The sequence below is a fragment of the Neurospora crassa genome, linkage group I, assembly GCF_000182925.2.
Source record: "Neurospora crassa OR74A linkage group I, whole genome shotgun sequence".
In the NCBI taxonomy this organism is placed as follows: Eukaryota; Fungi; Ascomycota; class Sordariomycetes; order Sordariales; family Sordariaceae; genus Neurospora; species Neurospora crassa.
The window spans coordinates 3038142-3065217 of NC_026501.1; the positions used below are offsets into that span (position 1 = coordinate 3038142).

General features: G+C 49.5%; 5 protein-coding genes and 1 non-coding gene across 7 annotated transcripts; 3 read left to right on the top strand and 3 right to left on the bottom strand.

Annotated features, from left to right (window-relative positions):
• Nucleotides 1–150: 150 nt before the first annotated feature.
• NCU14016 lies at nt 151–1912 on the top strand. Its single transcript, XR_897800.1, has 5 exons — nt 151–437; nt 966–1228; nt 1419–1450; nt 1599–1654; nt 1847–1912. It is a non-coding gene; the product is annotated as a ncrg72 (non-coding RNA).
• A 586-nt stretch (nt 1913–2498) lies between these two features.
• NCU02643 (hypothetical protein) lies at nt 2499–3562 on the bottom strand (the record flags this gene model as incomplete). The annotated part of the gene is made up of 3 exons (XM_958887.2): nt 3075–3562; nt 2838–2849; nt 2499–2641 (listed from the first exon to the last, which is right to left on the bottom strand). Exons 1-3 carry the CDS (start codon nt 3541–3543, stop codon nt 2499–2501), a joined length of 624 nt encoding a protein of 207 aa, XP_963980.1. The 5' UTR covers nt 3544–3562.
• Nucleotides 3563–5840: 2278 nt separating this feature from the next.
• Nucleotides 5841–9801, top strand: NCU02644. Of its 2 annotated transcripts, XM_011394692.1 has the most exons (4): nt 6195–6636; nt 6706–7755; nt 8482–9219; nt 9309–9786. In XM_011394692.1, exons 1-4 carry the CDS (start codon nt 6363–6365, stop codon nt 9455–9457), a joined length of 2211 nt encoding a protein of 736 aa, XP_011392994.1. In that variant the 5' UTR covers nt 6195–6362; the 3' UTR covers nt 9458–9786. The 2 variants fall into 2 exon arrangements, with proteins under 2 accessions (XP_011392993.1, XP_011392994.1); XM_011394691.1 differs by having other exon boundaries at nt 5841–6636; nt 6706–9219; nt 9309–9801.
• A 1672-nt stretch (nt 9802–11473) lies between these two features.
• On the bottom strand, nt 11474–15988 carry NCU10075 (hypothetical protein). The gene is made up of 6 exons (XM_952774.2): nt 14340–15988; nt 13378–13985; nt 13260–13305; nt 12517–13200; nt 12195–12460; nt 11474–12103 (listed from the first exon to the last, which is right to left on the bottom strand). The coding sequence occupies exons 2-6, from the start codon at nt 13801–13803 to the stop codon at nt 11900–11902; spliced, it is 1626 nt and encodes a 541-aa protein (XP_957867.2). The 5' UTR covers nt 13804–13985; nt 14340–15988; the 3' UTR covers nt 11474–11899.
• On the top strand, nt 15075–15614 carry NCU10076 (hypothetical protein; the record flags this gene model as incomplete). Its single annotated transcript, XM_952775.3, has 2 exons — nt 15075–15178; nt 15356–15614. The coding sequence occupies 2 exons, from the start codon at nt 15075–15077 to the stop codon at nt 15612–15614; spliced, it is 363 nt and encodes a 120-aa protein (XP_957868.3).
• A 3607-nt stretch (nt 15989–19595) lies between the features above and the next one.
• On the bottom strand, nt 19596–21610 carry NCU02648 (methyltransferase; the record flags this gene model as incomplete). The annotated part of the gene is made up of 5 exons (XM_960328.3): nt 19596–20068; nt 20165–20260; nt 20403–20505; nt 20594–20724; nt 20841–21610. 5 exons carry the CDS (start codon nt 21608–21610, stop codon nt 19600–19602), a joined length of 1569 nt encoding a protein of 522 aa, XP_965421.2. The 3' UTR covers nt 19596–19599.
• Between the last annotated feature and the right edge of the window lie 5466 nt (nt 21611–27076).

Here is a 27076-nt window from a genome sequence, read left to right on the forward strand (position 1 = left end):
GCTAGGCTGCAGGTGCGGGTGCCCCTTGCAAATTTGGATTACTGGCGCAGTTGGGCTGGCCGGCGATGTCTGAGGAAGCCCATTTGTTGATTCCTCGGTCCGTCTTCTCTGAACACGTACCTCGAGCTTCATCTTTTTGTTAGACGTATTCTTCCTCGCACCAAATCTAAGCTGCAAAGCTAGAAAAAAAAGAAAAAAAAACTCGCGTCTACCTCCACGACTATCGAGATTGTGCGCGCATCCATTCTATTGAACCACTGCACCCCCCTTGCCCTTCCGTCTTTTTCAAACAGCTTTCCAAGCTTTCAGACTTCCAGACTCCCGCTAGTCAAAGTCAAAGGAGATACTTTAGCCAGCGCAGTGCTTCTACCCCGCACCAGCGATTGCTCGAATTTCTACCTGTAGCTTCAACTGGCATTTTCAGGAACAATCTTCAGGTACGTGAAGTCAGTTGCGGCAAACTTGCGATGGCATATCCCCGCTGCTGTACCTCTTGCTGGCTGTGTCGGGTATCGCCAGTTGTTTCTTATCCAAACCCTATATGCGCCTGGGCGTTTGACACTATCCCACCATCCCCACGCTCCAATTGCGCACTCCTGCCTTCACTTGTCGTCCAGGCACGATCTGGAACCTGGCTGTGCTTTTAGACACCTTTCCCGTGGCGTTTCTCCAGGCTCGGCGGCATGATGCTTGTCCCCTACCCTAATCCCGGCCCGCCTGCCATGCCGTTCCGCAAGCTCCCCGTCGATAGCCCTTGAAGACCCAACACCAGGTACCTAGCTTGGCTACAACCTCGCTGTCTACATCTGGGTAACTCCCAAACCATGCCTTGCTCTTTCATGTAGAGATATTCGTGATATTTTCTTATACCTTAGAGCCTAACTTTGGGTTCACGGGGGTCCTAGTGGTGCTTATCAACACGTCTTGTTCATCATACTGATTTCTAACTGCCGTGTAACTCACAGAGCTACCAGCCCTGCCACCTCCGCGATCATCCTTGCTCCGCCCACGAACGACCTCCATCCGAACGTGCTTTCGACGGCAACCTGGTGCACGCGGTGACAGGTCTACAAACCATTCATACAATAACAGCTTTATACATAGTACAACATCACCATTGATCGCGGTCCGCCCCGAATTGGACGCACCACTTCGCACCATACCACAATATCCACTTGAGACGACCTCTTCATCCGATTTTTGCCCCGGGCTATTTACCTGGGGACTGGTATGTCATCTTTTTCGACATTCATCCAGGTACATGCTAGTACAACACACCTGTCCCTTCAAACCTACGGTCTCCGTCGAATCCCCATTCGATCCCCTCAATTGCAGAGGTCCAAATACTTCGATCTCGAACAATGCACCGCATATAGAAAGCCAAGCACATCACTGAACTTATCTAACATTTCATCCAGGGTCAGGGATTCCACGCTCCGATTTAGTGAAGGTCAGTCAAACCCACAGCGGCTCCAACCAATTTGATATTCGGCCAAGGAGCCGACACAGCTCCAATTCTCTGCAATCTAATACAAAGCGCTTCCGGCGTTGACATCGAGAGGTGACGTATCTGCAGAGACTAACATAAGCGTGTGCAGCGCGTCACAGCCGACTACAGACCCCGGCTGCCTCCAAAGTTTCGTTGAAAGGTAAGGTACGAACGTACATGTATGTAACAAAGTTGAAGCTTCAGTTCCACCTGCATGATAACCCTTCTGCCCTCGCACGTGGCTGCAGCAGGGGCTGTCCACCACACTGGCCCTGGCAGATTGCCCCTGAGTTGGTTTCCCAAGTCGCAGCATGAATTGACTACTGTACTACTTTCGACTAAATCGAAGCAAAACAGACACTGACCTGAATGGTCACAGAGCATTTACTTTGAGCATTTGTTTTTCTTCAACCCAAAAATCGGAAAAAAAAAAAACTCGATTTACGACATTGGTATGTGTGTGTGTGTGTCTCTCTCTCTCTCTTTTTTTTTCTCCTCCAAGCTTCTCCACCGGCTTTGCGGTGGTCCCTAGATTGCCGTACCGTTTTCTGGCAAGGGGCTGCGCAATCCCAAGGCAAAGCCGTTTCAATTTCGGCAACGTTCCAGTCTAGTGCCGCCCTCGGACAATGCATTGAGCTTAGAAATTTCGGTCTGATTTCCAAGGCCGCTGCCACTTCATTACTATTTTTAATAGTCGAGAAACCCGCTCTTCAAAGCACATTCAACAGACTGTTTGCTAACGTCTTCCTTTCCCCAGCTTTGCTAATCTTCACGCCAGTGTAAGATCCGTCTCCTGCCTCCTAGTCAACAAGTATTACCATCCGTGCATCCCGCTGAGCTAGGTTCACGGCAAAGAAACAACTAGAGAACTGCCCAGGCTGCCTCACATTACCTTGGAGGTATCCGTTCGCCGTCGCGTCCTCCTAGCATCTACCACCAAGATCCCTTCAGCTACCGAAGGCAAGACAAAGCATTGTGAGTACTCAGTGAATCCACTACCGCACATGGTTCAGCTGTCACCAGGCCGGTCGCTCAACGTTCCCGCCTCTACACATCCGTTGGCAAGGATATACATCTGTCCACGGAGAGCACAGCGTCCAGGATGGTTTCCGAAAACCGGTAGGGCCATATGTTTGTTCTGCCCCTTACTAACTGTTTTCCTTTATAGACACATTCACCGTTGCCCTTTACGCAAAGGGAAATAATTATCCATGGGATTGTCAATGGCTCATCGTCAGGCCCCGGGCCAGTATAAGGAAGAGCCCGGCCACGATTCGGTAAGTCGCACTCTGTTTCGTCTTCACACATTTCCCATTACAAACATTACACTATCCACCAGGCCTCTTACAACGTGGCGCGTCTGGGAAGATGTCGTATTTCATGACCAGTGTCGGGCGTCTAGTGACGCTGTTTTGCGGCGGTCTTTACACCCAACGTGTCCGCGGTAGGGGCTTCGTGCTACACGGGCAGTATACTCATGTCGGATATGTGCGCAAGGACCGCCATTGTCGTGATAGACGTCGACATCGAAACATCAACGTCTGACTTGAACACACCCCTTATTGTTTTATTCCTTGTTACCTACACCGTTGCAAAGTTGCCGCATTTGGACAGGGGTCCTGGCCCAAGTCAGGTATCCCAGGATCACAGATGTTCCAGAAAAATCGGGTGCCTGTCGAAAGCCTGCTAGGTGCGGGTGCCATCGACTGCTGGGCAGGGCTTCTGGGAATTGCAGGGGTGACCTGTTTCACCCAGCCAGGGCGTCGGGAAGTATGCAACAAGGGCTGTGCGTCGATGTCGGCGCGCAGTGCGCTATCATCAACCCCCTCGTGCATCTCAGGCCTCATGTTTGCACTCCCATAACTTCCCATCACAAAGCGTGACCTGGCAGAGGTGATTTGGACGCGCACGGCGGTGGAACAGAAGCTAGCGAGTCGCACCGCAGGAGGTCCTGAGCCGATGGTGGAAGCAGTACGCAAACCATAGACACCGAGCTGGGCGCTATCGGAGAACTGCAGAAATAACGCAAATGTCCTTGGGCAATTCGCGATCATTTTGCTGGTTTTCGTCGGCTGTCCGCCTCTCTGCGCCTTGCCCGCCAAGCAACGCATGCGATTTCGCACCACGCACATTTGCCGGGCGCTCACAGCGGATTTGCTGCTAGCTGAGTGGTGCAGCTTTCCCGGTGGGGGTACCGGCCAGTGTGCAGAGTCGCAAACGCGGTATTGCAGTTTGCTCGAGATCGAGGTCTTCATTTGCTTCCCCTATAACGACAGTGTGGTGGCTGGGAATCTCAAGCGCACAATGGCTGTTCACTGCCTACGTAGTGTCATCTCTGACGACATTGCGGCTGCCTATCATATCAAAACTGGCTTTCTTGCAGGGCACGTGGTCACTACCATTTCACGAATTGAGAAAAAAGAAGGTCTAGCGATCCGCCTCCCAAGACGCAGACTGCGCCCATCGCATTCACTTCAAACGCCTACGTATTAGTCAGTTCTCACACACGCTCGAGAAGCCTCGTGCGACGGTCTCGCCATAGCGACTGTCACGAGCGATAGCGCTTGGCCATGAATGAGTCTGTTCAGAGTCAGTTGAGATCTTGGCCGGTGGAGCCTAGAGGCGATACGCGACCGAGTGGTCCCGGCGCTCTAACTTTCTCACTAAAGTCTCTGAAGGGTGGGGCCGGAGAGGAGCAAGCTAGCCAACCGTTGACGAGTCGACGCGCGACGTCTGGGTCTTTTCGTCGTTTCCCTCCCTCCCCCCCCCCCAAAGGTCCACCGAAAAATCTGACAGGGGCGTGATGAGTAACGGCGACCGACTGAGCGCGATAGAGGCACCAAGAGCCAGAGTTGCGACTCGTGCACCCTAGTCACTGTCGGTATTTACCGCGCATCGTTAAGAGTATTCTTTCCGCGTGCGGCTACAAACACAAGCGTGCTCTGTATGCTGTGCGGCGGGGGAGCAGATGGAGCGGCTGTTGTCCAGAGCTTGGTTCACATTGGTATTTCGCTGCCAAACATGGGCTTTCGCTCCGAGGCGACACCGATTCCGCCGTTCCTTTTGTAGCTAGTGGCTTTCTACACAGTAATGTTCTCGAAGCCATCCAGGCCGATTTATCAGGCAAGGGCCTTCTGATGGTGACTGGGGAGAATCGAAAGGTGCATGGATTCTCCAAATGGCCAGTCAGGGCAGGGATCCGCGCGTGGGATACGGGACCCACATGCACACCGCCCATCCTTGCCCATGCAACCGAAAAACGATGGAAGCAGCGTCGAGGGACACGCCAGAGACCTCCAGTGAGGAACTCCAGTCAGGAACTCCAGTGAGAAGGCGCCAGTGTCACCAAATTCGTTTACCACACGGGCCCCAGAGTCAAGTCGCATCCATCGAAACCATCAACATCGTCGGACTGCCAGAAGGCCGCTAGGGGTTTGCCTTCAGTGGCAGAGAGTGGCTAGCTCCGGTCACCGATACTTTGTTGGGCAAAGAGTGGTGCTACTCGGCCTCTGGAGTCTCGTGTATCCTCGCTATCATTGGTCACTTCATCTAAAAAGCACTCGCCCCTTGTTCACGTTTTCAGACCATGCGCTGTCTAACCACATCCATGATCCATACACACCTTGCCGATGTCTCCTTCTTCTCATCGGACGGCCTCTGGCACTGGGTAATATGGACTGGTGCGCTTGTGTCTCGTCCGGGACCGTCAATGGCCTAGTTTGCTGAAGAATGACAGCAAGGGGAAGTCTCTGGGGCGGTTTTTACGCTTCGTTCGTGTGGATATACCAGACGCGCGGAGACAAGCACCAGCCTGGCCTTGCAAGTGTGGCGGATCGAAGTAGCAGAAATAAGGCCTGCTAAACGCACCGTGCTGTATCCTAGACGCCGCCGTTACAAAACGGACGAAACGCTTCGGTACATCTGACACTTCTCTTGGCCTGCAATGCACCCACCGTCTGCACGTTTTTTTTTTTTTTTTTTTTTTTTTTTTTTTTTTTTTTTTTACAAGCGCAGAATTAGACAGGGTCTGTCCATCATTTCCCGCAAACTGTACTCGTTCATTCCTTTTGCTCCGGTCTTCACCTCAGGCCGGGGCCCACCTGCCTCTTCTCGACATCGATCCTGATCCATCATCCTGGATCCCCACAGTCGCCAGCATTTTTCGTAATTTCCCTCTCACATCGCCAGGCAGCGGTGTGAGTTCGCAGAGCAAAACCATTTGGCGCACCCTTGCCCGCCCCAGCAGACAAACACGCTCACCTTTCCTTTTTCCGATCTCCGTCACAACAGTTAGGGTTAGTGTTTACTCTGGCTTCTGCGCTCCTGTCCGTCGGTCAGCCCGGGGTAGTGTTCCTGGGTGTGCGCAATACGACGCTGCGACTGAGAGAAACCCAGTGGGAATCTCGAAACTTCGGGTGTTGATTCCGATACCTCGTCGCTCCACTCGTGGTCGCGTTGATCCTGGGAGCTGTGGGCTGCAAGTTCACTGCCAGTTGCGGTGCCAGTACAATGCCCCCGTCACGGTCGCAGAGATGGTCCCAGACAGTCCCAGTCGCCCCCCCTCCCCCTTCTCTCTCCAGCCAGAAAGCGTTCGGTTCGCATGCCGTATGGAAGGAGGGCCTTGTCCTAACTACAAATCCCACACCAAATTCCCGAGGCTAGCCCGCCTGCCCGCCTCACCCGTTGATCCTCGTCGTCGCTTTTTTTTTTTTTTTTTTTTTTTCTGACGGGGCCCCTGAAAAACATCAACATCCCCAGTCCTTGCATGTTCTTCTGGTCCTCGCAAAGAAAAAAAAATATCCAAGACGCGTTCACCGTGCTCCGGAACACATGGTTGTTTTTTTCAACATATGACCTTGTACTCTGAAATCTAATGGTTGTCTCCTCTATGCAGCATCACCCCCATCACCAGCAGCAGGGTCCTGTTCCTCCCCATCTACAACACTCGAGACCCTCGAGCATTGTGCACCAGCAGCATCACAACCCGGCACCTCAGCAACCGCCTCAACACCAGAGTGCCTATTCCTCGGGCCACTCTGTCTATCAGCAGCCGCCTCAGGCCAACAACACTCAGGATCATCTGCCTTACTACCCGCATCCCAGTCCCTACAGCACCCCTGGCGCGACAAGCGGATATACATCCGCAGGTGAGTTTCTTCGCCGTCCTAGTCCTGGCCCCCCCTCATCTTTTTCACGATGCTTACGCGATCGTGCAGATACCGGAGACATGATGGCCACGTCGATAAGGCCTCCCTACCCGCCTATGACCTCTTATCATACCCCTCAATCGAACTCGCCAGCATCGGTCGCGTCGCCTTCGGGGCATGATCAGCAAAGGAGTATCTACGGGCAAGCCCCTTCGCAGCTACACCAGCAGTCTATGTACTATGGCGCTCCTCAGCACCCGCAGTACTCGTCGATGCCGGCGCAAACCGCGCCCTCGCCATATGCGCAACACGCCCAGCAGTCTCACCAGTCCATAGCCTCTCAGCCCAGCATGATGATGTCTCACACCGCGCCGCAGCACCAGACAAGCCACCAGGCGACACTGAATGCTCAGGCAGGAATGGCAACAGTCAGCCCTCGCCAGGGCAAGATTGAGACCCAGCACGGCATGAACCATCAGATGCAGAGAAACAATGCCCCCGTACCGCTCGCTGGCGGCGCCCCGTCGACTACTCCTCAGAACGGCACGACGCCCACTGGATCGGCATCTGGCGTGAACCCTAACGCGGCTCCCGGTCCGATTCCCGCGACAACACCACTCGTCGTTAGACAGGATCAAAACGGTGTTCAGTGGATTGCTTTCGAGTACTCTCGCGACAGGGTCAAGATGGAATACACAATCCGTTGCGACGTGGAATCGGTTAATCAGGATGAGCTGTCTCCCGAGTTCAAGACCGAGAACTGCGTTTATCCTCGCGCGTGCTGCCCCAAGGAGCAGTACCGTGGCAACCGTCTGCAGTACGAGACCGAGTGCAACACCGTCGGTTGGGCGTTGGCCCAGCTGAACCCGCCCCTTAGAGGCAAGAGAGGGCTCATTCAAAGGGCGGTGGACAGCTGGCGCAACAGTAACCAAGATCCGCGACTCAGATCCCGCCGCGTGCGGCGAATGGCCAAGATGAACCACCGCAACAAGGCCGGTTCAGCAACGCCCCATCCTGCCCACATGGCCGGTCCCACCGGCCCTGCTGGCATCTCGACACCGGCGGCAATGGGCTCCAGCGGCGCTGCCGCTATCAACAAGCCTGGAATTAATAATATGGGTACGTCGATGCACCATCACCATGCCCACGATAACGGAAATGCTCAGGGAGGAGGAGACGAAGTCGGTATGTTTCACCAGATGGCCTAATGCGCGAGTTGTTGCGATTCAGTGTGATACCTCATTTCAAACCGATTGTTTAAAACTGCGCCTGCCTTGTTTGGTTTATGTTATGGGTTTTGGGATATTTTGTTTTTGTCTTTTTCTTTCAGATTTGATATATACCGGCTTGCCAACGCAAGTTGACGAGCTCTGCATGGGCGATACTGGAGATCTCTGGTATAAACAAAGATCTGTACATTACGATAGTTGCGCGTTTGCTGTTGTTTAGTTTGTGTTGCTGGTTTTCGGTCGTCGTTCAGTCGTCTGGCTTCTGGCAAACGTTTTGCATTGCATTTACCTTGCAATTGCATACCCATCAGCATCGCTTGTCACATATTAACCAACGCCATCATCACCCACACATGTACTTGGCCCTCTGCGAAGCAGGGGGGCATTCCCGAGCGGCTGGAAAGCCCCGAAATTGCTGTTACTTTGTCTTTACCGCGCATTGCATGGGGGTTGTTAGAGATTTGCGAGTTGACGTTGCCGCGCAGGCTTTTGGTTTGAAACAGCATCACACTCAATCGCACTCTCAAGTTGCAAGGCTAACTGGTCCATGCCGTCGGGTCTGGCCTATCCACCACTGGGATCAACATGCTAACTCGTATTTCTTTGCTTTTTTTAGGCGATGGGGAGTACGGTGACGACCAACAGCACCACCACCACCATCATCATCAGGCTCCCTCCCAGGGTAGCTCTGACGAAAGACCAGCCCAGGTTTTCTCCAACCACGGCTCATATCCCAACGGTGCGCCATACGGTTCGTCCGCAATGCCTTCGATTCATGACACCCTCAGTGGCTCTCCACATGCCAGCGGCACCGGTCCTGTTACCGCTCGTCGCACGACGACCCCCGGCCGCGGCACCGCCCGTGATGACGAGCCCGAGGATCTCTTCCCTGATATCCCCGAAGCAAAGAAGCGCAAGTTTATCCTGGTTGAGGACAGCGACAGGCACAGCCGTCTCCGCGTGAGAGTTACTCTTGATGGAGTCGACACGCGCGAGATTCCCGACAGTTTCCGCAAGGGCGCTAGCGTTTACCCTCGCTCGTACTTCCCTCGTGAGATGCAAAGCCCACCTCCTAGTGCCACTGGCAGCAAGTTCTTTACCGATGACCTGAGTGACGTGGAGGATGACGGTACTACCGATACGGAGGGTCGGGGCGCAGCAAGGGGTACCAAGCGGAGCGGCAGAGTCATGGTCAAGGTCCCGATGGGCGAAAGCCAGGAGGGCGAGATCGCCATCCCCCGAATGAGGAAAGCGTTCCGTGGAAAAGAGGTGCGACTCAATGACTTGGGCTATCGCATGGCCTGGCTCCAGAGCAGAGTATTCGCTGGAAGGACGGTGTTCCTGCAGCGTGCTTGTGGGTTTTTCCCTTTCCTTTTATCACTTCCTCCGCTTTCCTTCCCATCTACGCAAAAAGATTGCTAATCATTGCTACCTAAAACACAGTGGACTGCTACCGAAACAAGACCCGAACTGCCATCGAAGGCATGATGCAAGACGTCAAGACGGCTGCGCCGCACTACGAGACCCGCGTTGGAAAGCGCAAGTGGAATGAGCGCATGCGATACGGCGACAAGAAGGAGGAGGAATCTTAAGCACCGCCACCCTCAGACTCGCTCGCATCGCATCGCATCTCACCGCACCTCATAAACATGAAATTTCTTCAACATAAAACTACCACAAAAAAAGCACCACTCCCAAAGACAAGATATACACAAACAATGTTTCATGATGATTAAGAAGAGCAAAGAGAGGGAAGGACTGGAATGGGTATGGAAATGGGTAAGGAAATGGAACTGATGTATGGATGGATGAAATCAGTTAATCGATCGATGATACGATCGATCTCGACTGATTGTTCAATAACTTGACACACTTATATGTATATGACAAAAACACAAAATTATAAAAATTGATGTAAAGCAAAGAATTGATTCGATGATAAGAATTTCAGATTTTGAAAAGGTCGGCATATGCTTCTTGTCACGACAGACCTGGTGGTTCTCGCTCTCTTGCTAGAAAAGAGAAGGACGGTCAACTGCTGGTCAATCGGCCGAGTAGTGGTGTTTGTCCTGTCTCGTCTTGACTTGTCTTATTCTTCGCTTTAGAAGAATAGAGGAAGGAGAGAGGCACTAGGGCAAATAGTCTATCTGTTTGTATTGTTGCCCGTCTGGTTTGGTGTCGTTGAGAATGAAAATTATGAATGTATCTCCCAGAACATGCTTACATTACCATTCCCTCTCTGTCGGATGGCTTTCGACTAGTGAGCCAACCAAGCAAGTCATTGGGTGATAGTAGAATGATTGATGATATATATGGATAGATATTCCCTTAAACTTGTAGCTGCTATACATCGTCGTCTTTGTTGTTGTTCTACTATATTGCAATAACTCGGAGTGATAGATGCAATCTCCTGAGAGGTTTATTGTGGATCAGAAAGGTAGGTAGAGGTATAGTAACGAACACTAGACCCACGTTAGCCATTTAGACCCATCCCATCCATACTTATTCTGACGAAGAAGCTTGAAAGCGCTGTTTGAAGAGACATACTAAGTAGTTGATGCCAACTGCTGGCTGAATTGGCCGAGTTGGCCGAGCAAGTATGATAGTCGTTACAGTACAATACAGTACAGTAAAGTCGGTGTCTTTGTACTCACCTTCACTTCACTTGTTGACATGTCGTCACTTTCTCGTCTCAGCCGGTACGTACCTACCTGCCTAGAGGTAGCAAGTACTCACTCTTTTTGTTCTGGGCTGTTCCCGTCCGTCCCCCCTCCTCACTCACTTTCCTTCCTTCCTGTGTGCAAATGTGATTTTGCGTGTGGCGTACGGACGGGCAAGACCGCACCTCCCTCTTTATGCTTGCTCCGTTCTCATCCTCCAGTCCTCCTCATTGTTTTACTTGTTTGAATGCGGCCCAAGTGAAGTCGGCACGGCCCGCTGGCCTACTGGCGCTGGCGCTGGCGCTGGCGCTGTCTCCCCGGGTGTTCTGTTCGCCTTTGTCGGTTATTCGCTGTTGTAGTGGTTGTTGGCCGTTAATCCAGACAAAAGAATTAAAGCGAACGAAAAGTTCGACTTATTACGGAAGTTGCGCTCCCGATGTACAGTGAAAAGAGAGGGGGAGGGGGGAGGGGGGGACGTGCCGTTGAAGGGGAAGGTGCGGCTCATCCGTTGATGCCAGCCGGCCCGAGGAAAGACAAGCCGAATTGTGAAACACAATGAAAGAGAAATAAAATGGCAGGATCAACGCGACCTATCGCGAAACATCACAGATCTTCTGCAAGTAGATCTTGATGCGGGTGGAAATAGAATGCCATTGATGTCAGTTGGAACCAACCTCCCCTCTAAGAAGAAAAAATCAAGATGAAAAAAAATAAAAAAAAAAAAATAAAAAAAAAAAAAGAAAAAAAAGAAAAGGGTTAAACGAATATGAAAAACTTATTAAAAGAACAAGAATGACAATCGAATAATACATGTTGCAAGACTCATTTTCTGCAACATCATGACGGCGATGTTTCGACCATAGATATTCTCCTGTACATGGTTCATATCGGCTGCCTCAAGATCTCTTCCCGTCTACCGTGTGTATTTGAGTTATACTTTGTATCATCATTAATACCATTAGTGAATTCAGATTACTAGCTAAGGCCTGCGAGGTACCTAAGGGTATGTTTAATCTATGATATTTCTGAGCGGATGAGGTAGGTGGGATGAATATTGATGATATGACCCACCGCTTTGCTCCTCCGCCGCTTTCCTTTTCTGCATCTGCTTCTGTTCTTCACTCATTCTCCTCTCGTCTCTGAAGTATCCGTTGGGAAAATTAAACTTCTCTGCTCTTTCTCCAGAGGGTATACTCCAAATTATGGTAAGAACGAAAAGAAAAGAAGCTGAAAGCCTGAAAGTTCAATGCAGCAAGTTGCCAATGAACTGATAAGGATGAGTGAAGAAGGGCACTCAAACTGGCTAGAGAAGTTCAGTCACTCACTCTCGACCGGCTTTTTTTCTACAAGCCGAAATGGCTAATAGTTGGCTGTTCACTTAGCCTCCTGATCCTCCAGCTCCAATTTCTCAAGGGCATTTGTTGTAGGAGCTTCGACATCGGCGGCGGTGGTGGCACCAGTAGCACCAGCAGCAGCATCAGCATCAGCAGGAGTAGCAGAAGCACCGTAATCAACCAAGTCAGGTCGCCAAACAGCCTCGATGATACTCATTCGGCATCCCTTAGGTCTTGTGACGCCCTATTGCAACATATTGTTAGCCATCAAGTATTCAGAGGTAAACCCAGAAAGCATTACTCATGCGGAATGTGGTGCTGATGACTGGACATACCTTGAAAACAAACCCATCACTAGCAGCCTTGAACAGTTCCCTGAACTCGGCCTCGGTGCGCTCCTGCGCGTTGAGCAACGCTAGCATGACCAAGTCCATACGACGCATGACGGTCTCGTCCCAGGGATTTTCCTGACCGGGCTCGAGAAGGCAATGGTCGTTAATGATGACGCGGGCGCCGGGCTTGAGGGCGGGGATCAAGTTCTTCAGGAGTTTGATGGCATAGGGGGTAGAGTAGTTGTGCATGATCCAGCGGAAGAAGTAGACTATAAGTATTGGTTGGTAAGCGAAACTCGGCGACAAGGAAAGACATGGTACTCACCATCAGCATCCTTGGTAGGCTGCTCCTGGAAGAAATCATGAGGCATCAGTTCAATCCTGCCAGCAACCTGCTCGTCCTCACAAATCGGTTTGGGCGCGCTCTCGACCGTCTTGGCCGTATCCTGTACCACAAACTTCATGTTCCTATACTTCTTGGCCAAGTCCACGTCCACAAAACCATGCGAGCCACCCACGTCCACAAACATGCCCCCCTTAGCGTCGATCTCGCTAAAGTCGTAGCCACCACCCTCGACATCGAGCAGATACGAGACCTCGTAGCCTTCGCCGCCAGTAAGGCTGACCATGGCCTTGCCCATACGCCGCGCGCGCGCCGGGTCCTTGCCAAAGGTAACGAACATGGGCTCCTTATCGACCGTACCAAAGGCGAATTGGAAGCCGGCGCGGGTGAGTGAGGTGGCTTCTGGGTGGGTCTTGAGCGCCTCAAGCACGTGGGCTGCGGCCGGGAAGATGTCCTCTCCGTTGAAGGCAACCCAGGCATGCAGGTCGCTGTCCTCAGCAAGCACGCGGGAGGCGGCCGTGTGGGCAATGATGCCCGGGACCGGCTCACGGAAGATGCCCTTAGTCATGGCGAGGCGGAGGATGCGGGCCAGGTTGATGGGGTCCAATGATGTCTTGGATTGAAGCTCCGAGAGGGTGATGGTCTCGGCTGGGGGGAACAGTTTGGCTGAAAACTGTTAGCGATTTGCAAGAAGGGCAAAACAGTGCGGTTAACCATAGACTCACCAATATCATAATGAGTGATCACTTGCAAGGCAAGAACGTCAAGGAACTATAGAGCATGTCAGTTCAACCTCTGTTACCGAAAAATCAAGAACCTTGAGAACAATTCTCGCCAACGCACCTCCCAAACACCCCATCTCAGCGACTCGCGAGGTCCATGTGCAAGCAAGCCCAGTTCTCTCGTAGCGAAAATGATTTCCTGCCTGCTTCTCGAAATCTCGGCGGGCAGTTTCGGGAAATCGGCGGGCGCATCAACGTCAAAACTTGGCATCGGGAGGTTGTTATCCTTCATGTACGTCTCCAACTTTTCTGTTTCCTTTGCAATCTTTTGCGCCAACGCAATCATCCGCGAGGTTGATGGCTGTCGCTCCGGTTCATCGGGAGGAGGGGTATGGATTCCAGTGGTGCTAGACTGAGGCTCCTTGAGCTTGGAGGTCAGTGATGAAGACAGGGCCGAAAATGACGAGCGGTTTTGCTTCTTTCCATCCTCGTCGGATATGGGTGATGGGCTGCGGTTCAGCCAAGAGCTAATCTTGAATTTTCCCATGTTGACAGTTCGATTTGGCTTTTCGATGTATGTAGTGCTGCTTCAGATTTGAAGTCGTCGAAAGGTCAAAGTGGCACACGTTGTGCTCCAACCACAATAAGTGAATATAAGTATAAACAAGGCGAAGGTTTTGCTGGTACAATGACCCTGGGACCAAATTTGAACCTTGGCAAGTGAAGTGCCTGGAAACATGAGGTCAGCCATTCACTTCCCTCAACTAGACAAATAGGGATGAAAGAGAGGCTCATTGAAGCCACACGTCCGTAGTAGATTGAAACGGAATGGGTGAACCACATCATGCTATTGAATAGTTCCCGCAAGCCGTACATAACAAGAAGCACGCACGGTTAAGGCCATACGTATAAAGAGGCATGCCTGGTGTGTTCCCAATATGCATGGATTTGAGATCCAGATGTTGCCTGGCTCAAGTAGGGGATGATACAAAACAACCAGGGGCTGTCGGCTGGTGGTATAGAATGCAACACAGTATTGGGTAAAACAGCGCAACCAAGAGTAAGAACGGGGAGGTATAATACCTGTAAGTAAGAGCCAACATCAAGAACTATTATTCTTCATCAACTCCCTTTAGAGGGAAGGACGTTGTTTGCGGTCCGTCGTTGAAGGTGCAGTAACCTCAATGCAGCAGTGGTATGTACCGTTAGCACTGCTGGCTGTATGTCTGATGGCTGTCGCCTGTCTGTCGGATTCTGCCTGGGTTCGGGCTTGACCAGGATATCGACGTCGAGTAACAGTTTGGACTGGTTTGGGTTACACCGAGGTCACTGGCTCCGTCTCGTTGGGAAGCTGATTGCCTTCCGGGCCGGTCGCACGGCCGTATGACTTGTCTGTCAAACCGCACTGCTGGTATCTGTCCCGGGACGTTGGGGACGTGTTCGGTTGGTGTGGTGTTGGTCGAAGGAATGGAGGAGAGGGAAACGTGGAGTAATAACTGGGCTGGTCCCACGCTGTCGGTGTTGATCCGATCTCAATATGCGTATCCGGGAGGGAAGAGAAGAAGAACCAGTGAAGTTTGCCGGCGAGACTGCGGGTACAAGTCGCACGACAGGGCAAGCTCCAGTTGTTATTGCGACGAAGACAAAGGCGAATGGGATCAGACGGCAATAGACAGGGCAGACCCAGGCTATAGAGACGGGCTTCTACATGGCTAGATGCTAGTTGGCGGAGAGGAGGGGAGTCGCTCCGGGGGAAATCCGGAGGAGTGAGCAGTCCATGCCCCTTTCGTTGTCAATGGAGGAGGAGGTTGTCGGAACATGGTCTTATGGCCTATGGAGGACCCAGAATTCCCAAAGATTGCAAAGCTGCATCGATCGAAGGATGGCGGTCGTGCACGACACAAGAAGGCCATGCCCACCATGTGAGAGCAAACCATGCCTTTGGCTTATTACCAACGGGGGAGCGCATGCAAGCGGGCGGCTCCATCAGATCCATTATTTTGTCTTGTATTCGCCATGTCCTGGCCAATCCATCTCCATGTCCGTCCACACTCCTACCCATAGGACCGGGCTCCGGGGTGTTAGAAGGGGTACTATAGATATACGCAGATGCTGGCTGCCAATGCCGCGGGCCGAGGTGACGTTGTATCTCGTCCAGGAACTCGTATTACGACGTCTGGAAACATAGCCGAGAGGGAAGCCAAGGTCAAGAAGGATCGCGTCGGTGTTTCTCCGAGCCAAGTGTCCATGGGAGAAGTTAACAGCCACGGGCTACCTATCCAAACCGTCGGAACAGCGCCCTCCCAGTCCCAAGGTGTTGGGCACACGCTAGTACGACCTGGGTTGTACAGCCTGTGAGGAGCCTCAAATTCAGAGGTGCCCGGTGGACACTGGCGGCCCGTGGCAGAAACGTGGGGAGTGAACCTCGCTGGCCTCTGGAATTGGTTCCTGCGGTTCTTGGGGGCCCTGGGCCTGGGACCTGGCGTCTGGGAGATGCGGACATTGGTTGGGATTTTGGAGCTGGGAGATGAGTGCCCTGATGTCGGAACCAGGCCGATGACGACCAACAAGGCAACTACACTAACTGGACGATATGTCGTGTTAGTTGCCCTCTCTCAGGTCGGATTTTGGGGGAGGACAACAAAAGTGTGTTGAACGGTGCAAAGGGTGCCAAGGCGAGCAAGTCCAACGTACATTGATGCGAACGCCTTTCCCTCCCCAGGAATTGCTGCAAGGTCAGAGACTGAGAAAACAGAAGAGGTAGAATGGTCGGAGATGGATGCGAGAACCGAGACGTCTTATTGGTCATTGAGTTCTGATAAGCCCCACAGTCCTCGAAATTGGCAGTCCACTTTCTCACCCATATGTACCTAGGTACCTCTATGTACTATGGAAAATACTTCCAGGGCCGCCAAGCGGGATGCTGCGCACAACCACATCTGCCTTCTTCCTTCCCCTTGCCTTCTTTGATGTCGTTCACATGACAGTCAAGCGGTGTTAACTTAAATCATCTTCATTCTGGCAGGTCAGACCTGGGGCAATGACCGACGACACACCGACTCTTAAAAGTCAGAAGGTGGTGGTCACCTCTTTTAGGATCATTGTCTACCAACCAAGGTACCGTTCGACCTAAGAATACTTCTAGTTTGCCCTGACGGAACACGAGGGGAACCGATTGTTCGGCATCTGAATTGAGTTGGCGGCCGCCTTGTGTGACCACACCAGTGGGATGCCCTCAACAAGGAGCAGACACGCCTGTGAGGGTCCTGCAGTGAACATTATGGACGTTGGCAGGCGAGAGCCCCCCCCCCCTCAACAACACCAATGCCGCAAATGATTCATGTCACGGCAGTCGAAACCGCCATCAAGCCATGTCTCAGCCATCCGTTCTGCCTGAAAGCCGTCAGCACGGCATTTCAAAGCAGCTTTCCGGCATCTTTGAAACGACTGGTCAATGAATATTTGCGGTTGCTCACGCCAAGTCAATTCGGTAAGCACTGAACAACCAACACTGGTGAGCCATAACGAGTTCTTCGTCACCATCCCCCTACCCCAGAAGCCCGCATTGGACAAACACAGCACACCACACCACACCACACCACACCAAAGTACCTACCTAGAGGTACGTACTCGGTTTCAGTATCACAAAGAACACAACAAGAGGAACGAAGACATGACACAAAGTGGGATGGATGATTCTTCCCTCTGTTGTTCCCGTTTCTTGTTACCTGTTTCCGGCCCAGTACCATGGAGAGGGTATCAATTATCGGAACCCGTAGTGTGCTTCCTCTCGGTCTTGTTCACGAAATCCATGCGCGAACAGGGAAAGTTTCGGCTGATTGATGTCGACATGCTAGCTATGGACTACGGACTATACTACAGATCACCGAAGACAAGATCCCTTTGACGGTTCAAACCTACATATTTTCATTTCGTGGGGCCTCCCCGCAGACACTAGTTAGACTTGTTGACGTGGCCTGGTAGCTAAGCTCTCCAGCTACAGCACTGGTGAATGCTAGCAAGGCGGCGGGAGGTTGAGGTATCTACAAGTGTACAAGCCCTACTATGTAAGATGTACTTGTAGGCTGCTAAGAAAGGGGGCCGTTGACTGGTTGGAAACCGGCCACCCTAACGAAATGATGAAAAGTCCTCGGTCCAGTCCAAAGCCCCCCCCCCCCCCTTGGGGCATCGGAATCCAAACCATGCTGTCAACCCCATCTTTGCTCGATAATGTTAATTGTCCCTATACCTTAAATCACATGGAAACACAAGCCAGGGAAATCGGAATAAACTCTTCGGCAAATCACTTGTCCATATAGAAGAGCAATTCTGCTGTTGCAGCAAGCAAGAAGCATCGAACGCATGTTCCACTCGCTCGGAACAAGCCACCAAGGGGCCGAGTGGGTGGGCGGGTGCCACGTGTTAAAGGAGGAGACATCGGTCGCTAGTGAGGCTAGGCTTAACAAGGGGACAACGTACTACAATATTTTCATTCTTGTTCACTCTACCCACTTCATCTTCGTTCTGGCATCCGATCTCCAGTTTCCTTCTTGTGGACTTCTCGAATATCAACTACGCTATATCCGAGCCAACTACATAACTCTAGAAGAACGTCGTCAATGAACTATCCATTAGTGTACATACACGTAGCGTGCACAGTATATGCAGGCATGTACCCATCAAGATACATATTGATATGGAAAACGTTCGTTCTGGGCTATCCCGGCGTCCACCGGAGTTTCCAACGGTAACGGTGGGATACGCATGGGCGACCGAAGTCATAGAAATGGAAGAACACGAACTGCATATGACGTTCGGCTTCCAAGTACACCCCAACATGAAGAAAAAAATGCGATGTAGTGATGTGATGACTGCGGTAAGGGCCGTGCTGATGGCTGAATTTGGGCGTCCTCTAGCTTCTAGATCTAGTCCACATGTCGTCAACAGGGTTGGCGATGATGGGCGACCTTGACCAAAGTTAGGTGAAGCGATGGTCAGAAAAGATCCAGGAGAGGGGAAGGAGGAGAAGTAAGAGAGAGAGAGGAGAAGGGGGGGGGGGGGGGGGGGGGGGGGGTCCAGGAAAAACAGAAACAAGCCGTCGGACCAGTGAGAAGCTAGTCCTAACGAACGCTACTAGTACTGCTGCTGTGGGGAAGCGAATGACTGGAGCCGAAGAAACAACGAAACTTGCATTTTGCGATCGCGTTCGGTGCATTGGTGGAGACAACTTAACCCCCTTTTCTTTTTTTTGCCGAACCGTTGCATGAGAATTCGAGGTTCAATGTGGATATCCCCCCCCCCCCCTGCAAGTTCGCTTGCGGCTTCCACTTATATGTAAGAAGGATATGTCATTGAATTGGACGTTGATGTTAGGTAGTTTTGAGCAAGAAAGGGACAGAGTACAGTGGTGATGTTGAATCTACACCACCTGCCATCACTTTGACCACTCGGCACCAGGGGCACACCAGCGACAACACCATACCACACCACTCCTCGGAAGTACGTAGGGCATGATACCTAGGAAAGTTCAATGCGGTGGTTTCAACTCCGAGTTGGGATTTGTATCTGAAGGGTCAGAAGGGGAGCGATAGCGATGCTCGGGGAACCTAAGCAATGGTCAAGCGATAATACCCTCTGCAGGGGCTCCAATGAGTTCAACAGCAGTCTGGCTTTTGGTGTGGATGAGGGGTTTCGAAGGCGATGACGACCGGTGTATCTGTAGTGTACACTAGTAGGTCATGTAGAGAGTGAACTGCGACTGTGAAAAGCGAGTAGATGAAGAAAAGACAAGAAGGGACGAGAGTGCGGTACTTGTGTCTTGAGCTTCTCTGGCTTCCATTCGTTTGGACCGGGACATTTTGTCCACAATTCCTTTTTTTTTTTTCTCTATACTCTCCTCTGTGTTTCGATCTGTTTCCTCATGCATTCTGATCACAAGTAACCACATACAAAAGATAGTTGGACCTTGAGGGTGAAGGAAATGCGCAAATAGAATTCTGACCAGAAAACGTCGTCAGTGGTATCTTATACGTAGGAGAGAGGCACAAGATGATAACGGGGAAAGAGATCATCACCCGACAAAAACAAAAGCCATTCTTGTGTAAACCTCCATCCGGCCGTCCGCCTATTTGCAATGCAATCATCAATGAACCACTGATCCATCCGCCCAACCGTCGAACGTATCCAAAAAAAAAAAAAAAAAAAAAAAAAAAAAAAAAAAAAAAAAAAAAAAAAAAACCCTTTTTTCACCCCCATTTACCCGCCTGGTCCATCCATCCGTTCGTTCATCCATTCATACATAAGTTCCATCCCATCCCATCCCGGAAAACCACAGCCCGTTCACTCAGTAACTCCCCGCCACGGGCTTTTGCCCATATACAATATGCAACGGCATGTACAACAACGCCGAGTTATCATGATACGCCCTCCGAACCTGAATCAAAAACATCTCGACCTGTTCTCTGCTCCATCTCAATCCCCTCGTAAGGGGTCCCAGTGCAATAGCCTGGATGCCATCCAGCAAAATCGTGCGCCAGTACAGCCCCACCGTTTTCAGCACTTTATTCTTGGGCCAGGTTCCGATAGGGATCTGTAGAATGCGCTCCGTGACATTCACGAACCCAGCCTCGCGCATCATTTGTGCTAGGTTGCCGCCGGCCGCAGCATGGAAGTCGACACCTAGGGCAGCGAGACCATCGCGGACTACAGCCCAGTATTGAGCCAGGGGGTGGTCGGCGGGCATGGGGCCGGTCATGGAGACGGGGAAGTGAACAACTTCTTGCATTTCGAACCAGCCGCCTGGTCGGAGGTGTCTACAGTTGAAAGAGATGGGTCTCGGTTAGCGGGCTGGATGAAGGGGTAAGTAGACACAGGTAGGGGATAAAAGAGAAAGAAAGAAAGAAACGTACTCCACTGTTCGCCTCATCAGACGAGGCCAGTCCTTGATGCCCATTACGGTGTGGCGAGTGTGGACATAGTCAAAGTAGTTACGAGGGTGTAGCCATCTTGAGGTTTATGTTAGTTCGAAATCATTGATCGTCATCATCTCTCCCGAATATGCCTTCGTCAACTTACGGGCTTCTGTGACATTGGTAAGTGACTACCCTCTTTGTGATAATATAATACCTAAGAATTGAGGTAACTTACTCAATATCATCGACCATAAACCGCACATTAGGCGGCACCCACTCCGGTTGTATTGGACTTAGATCTACGCCGAGGATATTCGCGCTCTCGAAAATGTCACCCACTGTGGGATGATGATACGTGTGTCAGCCTTTTCTTTGATCATAGAGGGGGTGCCTGAAACTCGAAGCTCGAAAAAGGGCAGAACTTACTCTCAATGCACCAAAGTCCCGTCCCAGTTCCAATGTCCAAGATTTCTTGGGGATGGCTCCCGATGGGCGCGTAATACAGCCTTCCGCACAACATCTTCACCATGGCATGTTTCATGTCTTCTCGTTGTTGCCTGTTCGCTCTGCGTTAGCTGAACCGTATTCAGGTAATCATCGGAGTATCCCCCACATGATGATGTCTTTAAAAACACTCGCCGCCTCCGCATAATATCAGAAAGATTTGACGTACTCAACATCATCATTGGGAAAGTTGTATCGTCCCTCACGGAACCTGTGATAGCGCCTCCCATTCTCATAAACATAGTCGCGTATACTCTCAGCTAGCGACGTCGAACATGTTGTGTTGGCGTCAGATTCGTAACCCGCGTCTGAAGCCATCTCGTCATGGTCGATGGTGATATTCCCGTCCTCGGCCGCTTGCTCTACAGCTGCCCTTTCTTCTTGCTCAGCGTCGAACTCCCCGTCATCATCATCTTCTTCTTCTTCTTCGCCCGCCTCTTCTCGCCCCCGTTTCGTCGCTTCCAGTGCCGTGTGGTATGGTGACGGTGATGATAGCAGCAGCCGCATCGACCTCTCGCCTGGCGAGCTGGGTTCACCCGACGGAAGCGGGGATGCGCCGTAAAGTGAAGGGGAGTTTGTCGTCGATTTGGAAAAGACCGTGTCTGCACGAGATATGACGGAGTCGGTACTCTCCTCCAGGTCAGGGTCATGGGTCGTTATTGGAGCATCGTCAGCTCGAACAGATTTTGGTGCGGTTTCACTGGAGGTGAGGATGACTGCTGTGTCTGCTTGCGCAACCGTGTAATCGGGGGACTCGTCCACCACCACCACCACCTGCTGGGCTTTCGTCGAGCCTTTGTCGACTTGTGACGAAATCGATTGGGAACTTGGCTGGGCCAAGGTGCCATCGTCGCTGGCAGATGAGCTACACTCGTACGTTCTGTTCTTGTCGGGGTTCGAGACACCGGACACAGCCGGGTCACCCTGTATGCGCTCCATCCTGGACGCCGAAAACGCAGCAGACGCGAACCTGGAAAAGTTCTTTCCTCTCTCGTTTCCAGGGCGGCCAAGGGGACTGACTGGTGGGTTTGGGACTGCAGGACGGGGATAAGCCCAAGACAGCAACAGGCTACCTTTTGGGCCAAATGAGGTTGCAGCACGTTATATCGCTTTGACCCTAGTAGAAGCAGAAGCAGACACGGGGACAGCAGCAGCAGCAGCACCAACTCCTCACGCCCGTTATGTCTGTAGGTCTCAAGTGCGGGCTATGTGGTCTTGAGTAACACGCGGACTGAACGGGAGCGTTGATTGCTCAGCCGAGACTTGTGTATCGCCGTGAGGACAGAAGAGCCAGTGTCCCACCAACGGCCAGCAGCATGCACAGCAAATCCGTTGGTGAAGGGGTCCGAAGATATGTTTGGCGTACTGTGTAGTGATTCTGTACCTTGGCACGCCTAAACCCGGTTATACGAGCAGTCAATCGCCAGGGAGACTGGTAAGGAGGAAGAGAGAATCTCTCAGGGCATGAGAGACCACCACACTGTGAAACAGACTCAAGACCGAAGTTCTGGGATGCGATTTGTAAAGCGTGGTAAAGGTGAGGCGAAGGATAAGCAGCTTGTGGCTTGTATTCTGGAAACGGGAAGAAAATCGTGACTATTGCGACAGGATGACGGACCGTTCAGACCGAGATCCAGGTTCGTACGGTTGGTGGCCAGTAGTCGGCGTACGTTCCACAACAAGGGAAGCCCAAGTAGGTATGTGACCCAGTATGTTAACGGGGATATGAGCACTTATTTGCTGTCCGGAGAGCAATCAAAGCCGGTAGTAAAGCTGGCAATCGAGGAATTCGTCGCGGATAAAACTGTATGAGCTTAACCTACAAAGTATCGCCCAAGTGAGTGAGTCGTCTGTGCTAATGAGGATGGACTCGAATTAGAGGATGGTCAACTGCCGAAGAGCTTGTCGTCCGCGTGATCGTCGGGGCAAAGGCAAGCAGCTACCGAATGCTTGTACTCTGAAGTAATATGTGAAGGGGGTGAAGTTGGCGACAAGAACCAAAAGGGCAAACAAGATGAGTGTTATGGAAGTTCCAATGCTGGTGAACCTCTGACGACTTAACAGTCCTGGATAAGTATGTAGGTACCTCAGTCTGGACCCCCTTGCGTTCTGCACCAGCGCGCTTGGCAGCCAGGTACAGAATACACAGTACCACGCTGTCAAGGGAGGGTAGAAAATGAAGATAATGCGATCGATCCCTGACGTATAGCGTGGCCAGGATGTGGGGGGTTTGGAAATCATTTCGTTCTTCAACTCGTCAACACCCCCCCCCCCCCCTGGTTCTCATTCTCCTAGACTCGTCGTCGTCTGTTTCCCCGTCTTATTAAGGTGCCCATGAACCACCAATACGGTACCATCCCGATTTAATTCACTGTCGTATAGATTCGGCTTGCAATATGATGGTGTCGTGCGGTAGGCGGATGAAGTGACCCGGACAAGCCACAGCGCACTACAGAAAAGCCACCGAAACGGAAGGAGGAGAAACACAAATGAGCTAAAATAGAGACACCCAGTTCAAGGATTGCATGTTCGGTTGCTTAGACTACGACGTGACCGTGGATAGCAGAACTGCTCTGGAAGCGAGTTAGCACTTGGCGTCGCCCTGAGCAGATCACAGAGTTGGGCTATTCCGCTTCGCAAAAAGAGAACGAGAGAACGATAGGATGAAAGGATAAGAGGTCATGGTATGGTCCAGTCACGAACCCATCTCAATCGCATTCGCAGTCCCGAGAGGTCTCGGAGGAGCGCCCGCCGCCACCACACGCATCCATCTAACCAACCCGATTCCTGTTCTGATCTCTGGCAATGCCAAAGATGCCATCCAAACGTGTCACGGAGGTCATGAGGTTTGGGGGACTCGATACCCTAGCAGATTATATCTCCTTATAGCGGCTCAACTCCGTATACATCACGGACCGGTCTCGATTTGATGATGAAGAGGTTTTGGGGTACAAAGATTGCAGCATTGCTGTACTGTGATTCGTAAGAGCAGGATCTCACAGAAAGGGTCCATGCCCAGGTCCAGGTCCAGGTTCTTGATCCGCACACCAACCCTGGGTTTCTCGAAAATGGCATGGCGACTTGAATAACGAGTTGGATTGGATAAACATGCGGTTCGGGCAAATTGTTGTTGGAGGAAACGGGGGTCGTTGTTCTATGATGGTCATCTTGGAAAACCAGAGTACCTACTAGACTAAGTAAGGTAGAGTCAAGCCACAGGGTAGCCTCCATAGCCCACTCGGAAAGCGGCCGGGGGTCTTGCCTAGCTTCAGCCTCACTCCAGCCCCAGCTCCCCTTCACGTTCGCCACTTTCACTCGCTGGACTGAAGCAGCGCTCCACCCGACAGGCAGAGCAAACTGACGTGGAGCTTGAGCCTTGTTCCCGTCCTACCTTTACTTGGGGGCTGGGCGAAGTGGGACCTTTTGTCAACCCCCTCTCATAAAAGAGGGGGGGAAAAAATAATGGGACAAACTTTTATTATGGGACAAGCCACATAGTAATCTACTAGTAAAGTAACCCATCGCTATAGTAAATCACCACATTACACATTAATGCAACGTCTTTAAGAGCCCAGTATATTGCCCAGTTGGGTAGTAAGTAAATAAAGGACTGGGTTTTAGTCTTTTTTATTATTTTCTGGCACTGGTGTAGTTACTAATATAGTCGCTAGTATAGTCGCTAGTGCGGGTATAACCTCCTACACAACCGCCTCCCGCTTTATTAGCGTACTCCTTATACGTGTAGCCTCCTTTCGTACTTATATACGGGGTTTTATAGTACCCTTAACGAACCTTATAACCCCCTAGTATAGTATTGATTTTAGAGCTCTTAGTTGTAATAAAGTAAATAAAAGGGTGGGAATTAGTATTAAGGTTAAGGTAGTTGGTGTTGATGGTCTAGCTCGTGCGGGAGGTTTGGGCGTAGCGGGCGGGTTAAAAAGACGGCGGTTAATTGGGGGAGGGAGTACTAGTAAATCCTCTTCCTTATCCTTATCCTCTTCGTTATCATTATCCCTATTATAAACTTCCTTAAGGGTAACCTTATTATTATTATTAAGAAGGGTACTTTCGTCTTCAAATATTTTATTAATTATTTATATATTAAAACGAGTAATAACTTAAAAAACCGTTTTAGTAATTAGGGGGCGAGGGTATAGGGGGGAGGAGGGGAGCTTTGGCGGGCGAGTAGTAGAGGGATTATTATTTAAAATAAGCTCAATAGAGTTATTAAATAATAAATTAAATAGATTACCCTATACTTTTTTATAAGACTCTAGCACTAATATACCGTATATATTACGCATATATAGTCCCCCCCCCTCCTCCTCCTCGTTTAGTATATTAAGTATATCCTCCTTATAAAGCAATATATACCCTTCTTTTAATTACTCCTTCTTTTAATTATTAAAATAAACCTTCTACGTAACTTTACCCTTACTATTAATAGAATTATTAATTTATAACTCGTATAATTACTTTTAAATCTTCTTATTCTCTAATTTAACAGCTAGTATTTACCTCCTTATATTAATAACTTACTCTTTCTATACCCACTTTATAACTCTCTAATTGAATTCTCCTTTGGAGAGGGAGAGAGATTCGCCCTCTTATAGAACTTTATATACCCGTTTCCTTATTTTACAGTTTAAGTTAGCGGCCTTCTCCTTATCTTATTAGTTACATTCTTAAATAGTATTGTACATTAACGGTCCCTCATAAATAACAGTCTTAGCGGTGGGATAACGTTGACGGGTAGGAGAATTGAAAGTATAATAGTATTTATCTTTAATATAGGTAATAACTTTTATTATTTTAATAAAGCGGTTTTTATTGGGAAATATTAAGGGTAGCGCGGGGTTAGATTATTTCGGTTGCTTTATTTAAATTTGAAATAAGATTTGAATCCGGTTAATTAGCTATATCCTAGTATTAAAGAAACCGTTAAAGATATTATATATAATTATATTACTATCGAGGATACCCTAAAAGACCGGAGGTAATATAGTTAATTAATTAGCGAAATCGTAAGGGCGGATAGTAGTAATTTAAATCTAATTTACTTTTAATTTTTTAATGAAGGTAGTACGAATAAAGCTATATTTATTTCATTATACGAATTACCTTAAGACCTTCTAGTAATAGAATTTAAATAAAGAGAATATTCTAACGTTAAACAATTGTATTATATACATTAAATAGGGAAGTAAGCCTATTAAAATAATATTAAAAGTATTAGTATATTTTTTAATATCTATATTATAGTAACTACTAAACCTATTAATAATTAGGATACAGTAGATTAGCTTATATAATTTCCTTAACCCTACTCTATATACTAAATTTAGGATTTTCTAACTAAAAGCGTTATAACTATATTAATTACACTTAAACTACTTAGTAAAAGAGAACCCTTCTTCTCCCAATTTATAACCGTCCTCCTCCTTTAACTATATAAAAGTCAATAATAAGTAAAAAGAATAATAGTTAAAGTACTTTAATTAATCGAAGGTAAATTTTACATTTGAGAAGCTAATCGGCAATTTAATAAATCTAACCCCCTTATTTAAATTATTAATAAGGAAATCTTCTATTAGGTCGGTCTTAAATATTAAGTACGTTAATACTACGTACCCCATTACACTTACTCCTACTATAAGCGTAGTAGATTCGCAATTAATAATATCGTTAATCTCTAGCTTTTACTTTACTAGCTCCTTTAATACAATTACCCTTACTCGCCCACCCGCTACGCAACCGAATTTTACCCCTATCTCATTATAGTTCTAAATATCGCCTCTTTCAACTTCGTACTTCTTAATAATAACCTCGTACTCGTTAAACTACTCGTTAATAGACTCCTTATTTAATTCCTAAAACCTTCTTTTAATATTAACTATACAGTAAATAGTAGTTTTGAACTCTAGATAGTCTTTGAGGAAGCTAGCTAATTATATTGTATTGTAGGTCTCCGGTGTACCCTATAATAAGCGTAATCGATTTGCCGCTATAATAACTATTTAGTATAACGCTAGGAACCGTCCTTGAAAGTAGAATATTACGTACAATATAATAGTACTTTCCTCAGCTTTTATTAGTATATAGGGTTTTCCTATTGGGTGCGACGAGACGGCAGGCTTTTGGAATTCGCGTAGCGATTTAATATAATAAAAGATCAATATACGGGATTTACTAGTAATAGCAGTAATATCCTTAACAATTAATAGCTTCGTTACCCTATTTCTAAGGGTTTTAAAGCGCCAATAAGCTTTAAGATATATACGGGCGCCACAGTAGCTAGCGGACGCTTCGTCCAACTCCTTAAAGTACTAATCGAAATTTACGGGTATTATACGGTAAATTAACAATTTTACTATTAATCTATAGATATATATAGACTGCTTATTT

Bases quoted from the DNA above. Each gene is read 5' to 3' on its own strand.
- NCU02644 (XM_011394692.1), top strand. From the start codon at position 6,363: ATGGTTGTCTCCTCTATGCAGCATCACCCCCATCACCAGCAGCAGGGT. The intron at 6,637-6,705 runs GTGAGTTTCTTC...GCGATCGTGCAG, and splicing joins AAGCGGATATACATCCGCAG to ATACCGGAGACATGATGGCC. The intron at 9,220-9,308 runs GTGGGTTTTTCC...CCTAAAACACAG, and splicing joins GGTGTTCCTGCAGCGTGCTT to TGGACTGCTACCGAAACAAG.
- NCU10075 (XM_952774.2), bottom strand. From the start codon at position 13,803: ATGGGAAAATTCAAGATTAGCTCTTGGCTGAACCGCAGCCCATCACCC. The intron at 13,306-13,377 runs GTGCGTTGGCGA...CATGCTCTATAG, and splicing joins TGAGATGGGGTGTTTGGGAG to TTCCTTGACGTTCTTGCCTT. The intron at 12,104-12,194 runs GTATGTCCAGTC...ATGTTGCAATAG, and splicing joins GTGATGGGTTTGTTTTCAAG to GGCGTCACAAGACCTAAGGG.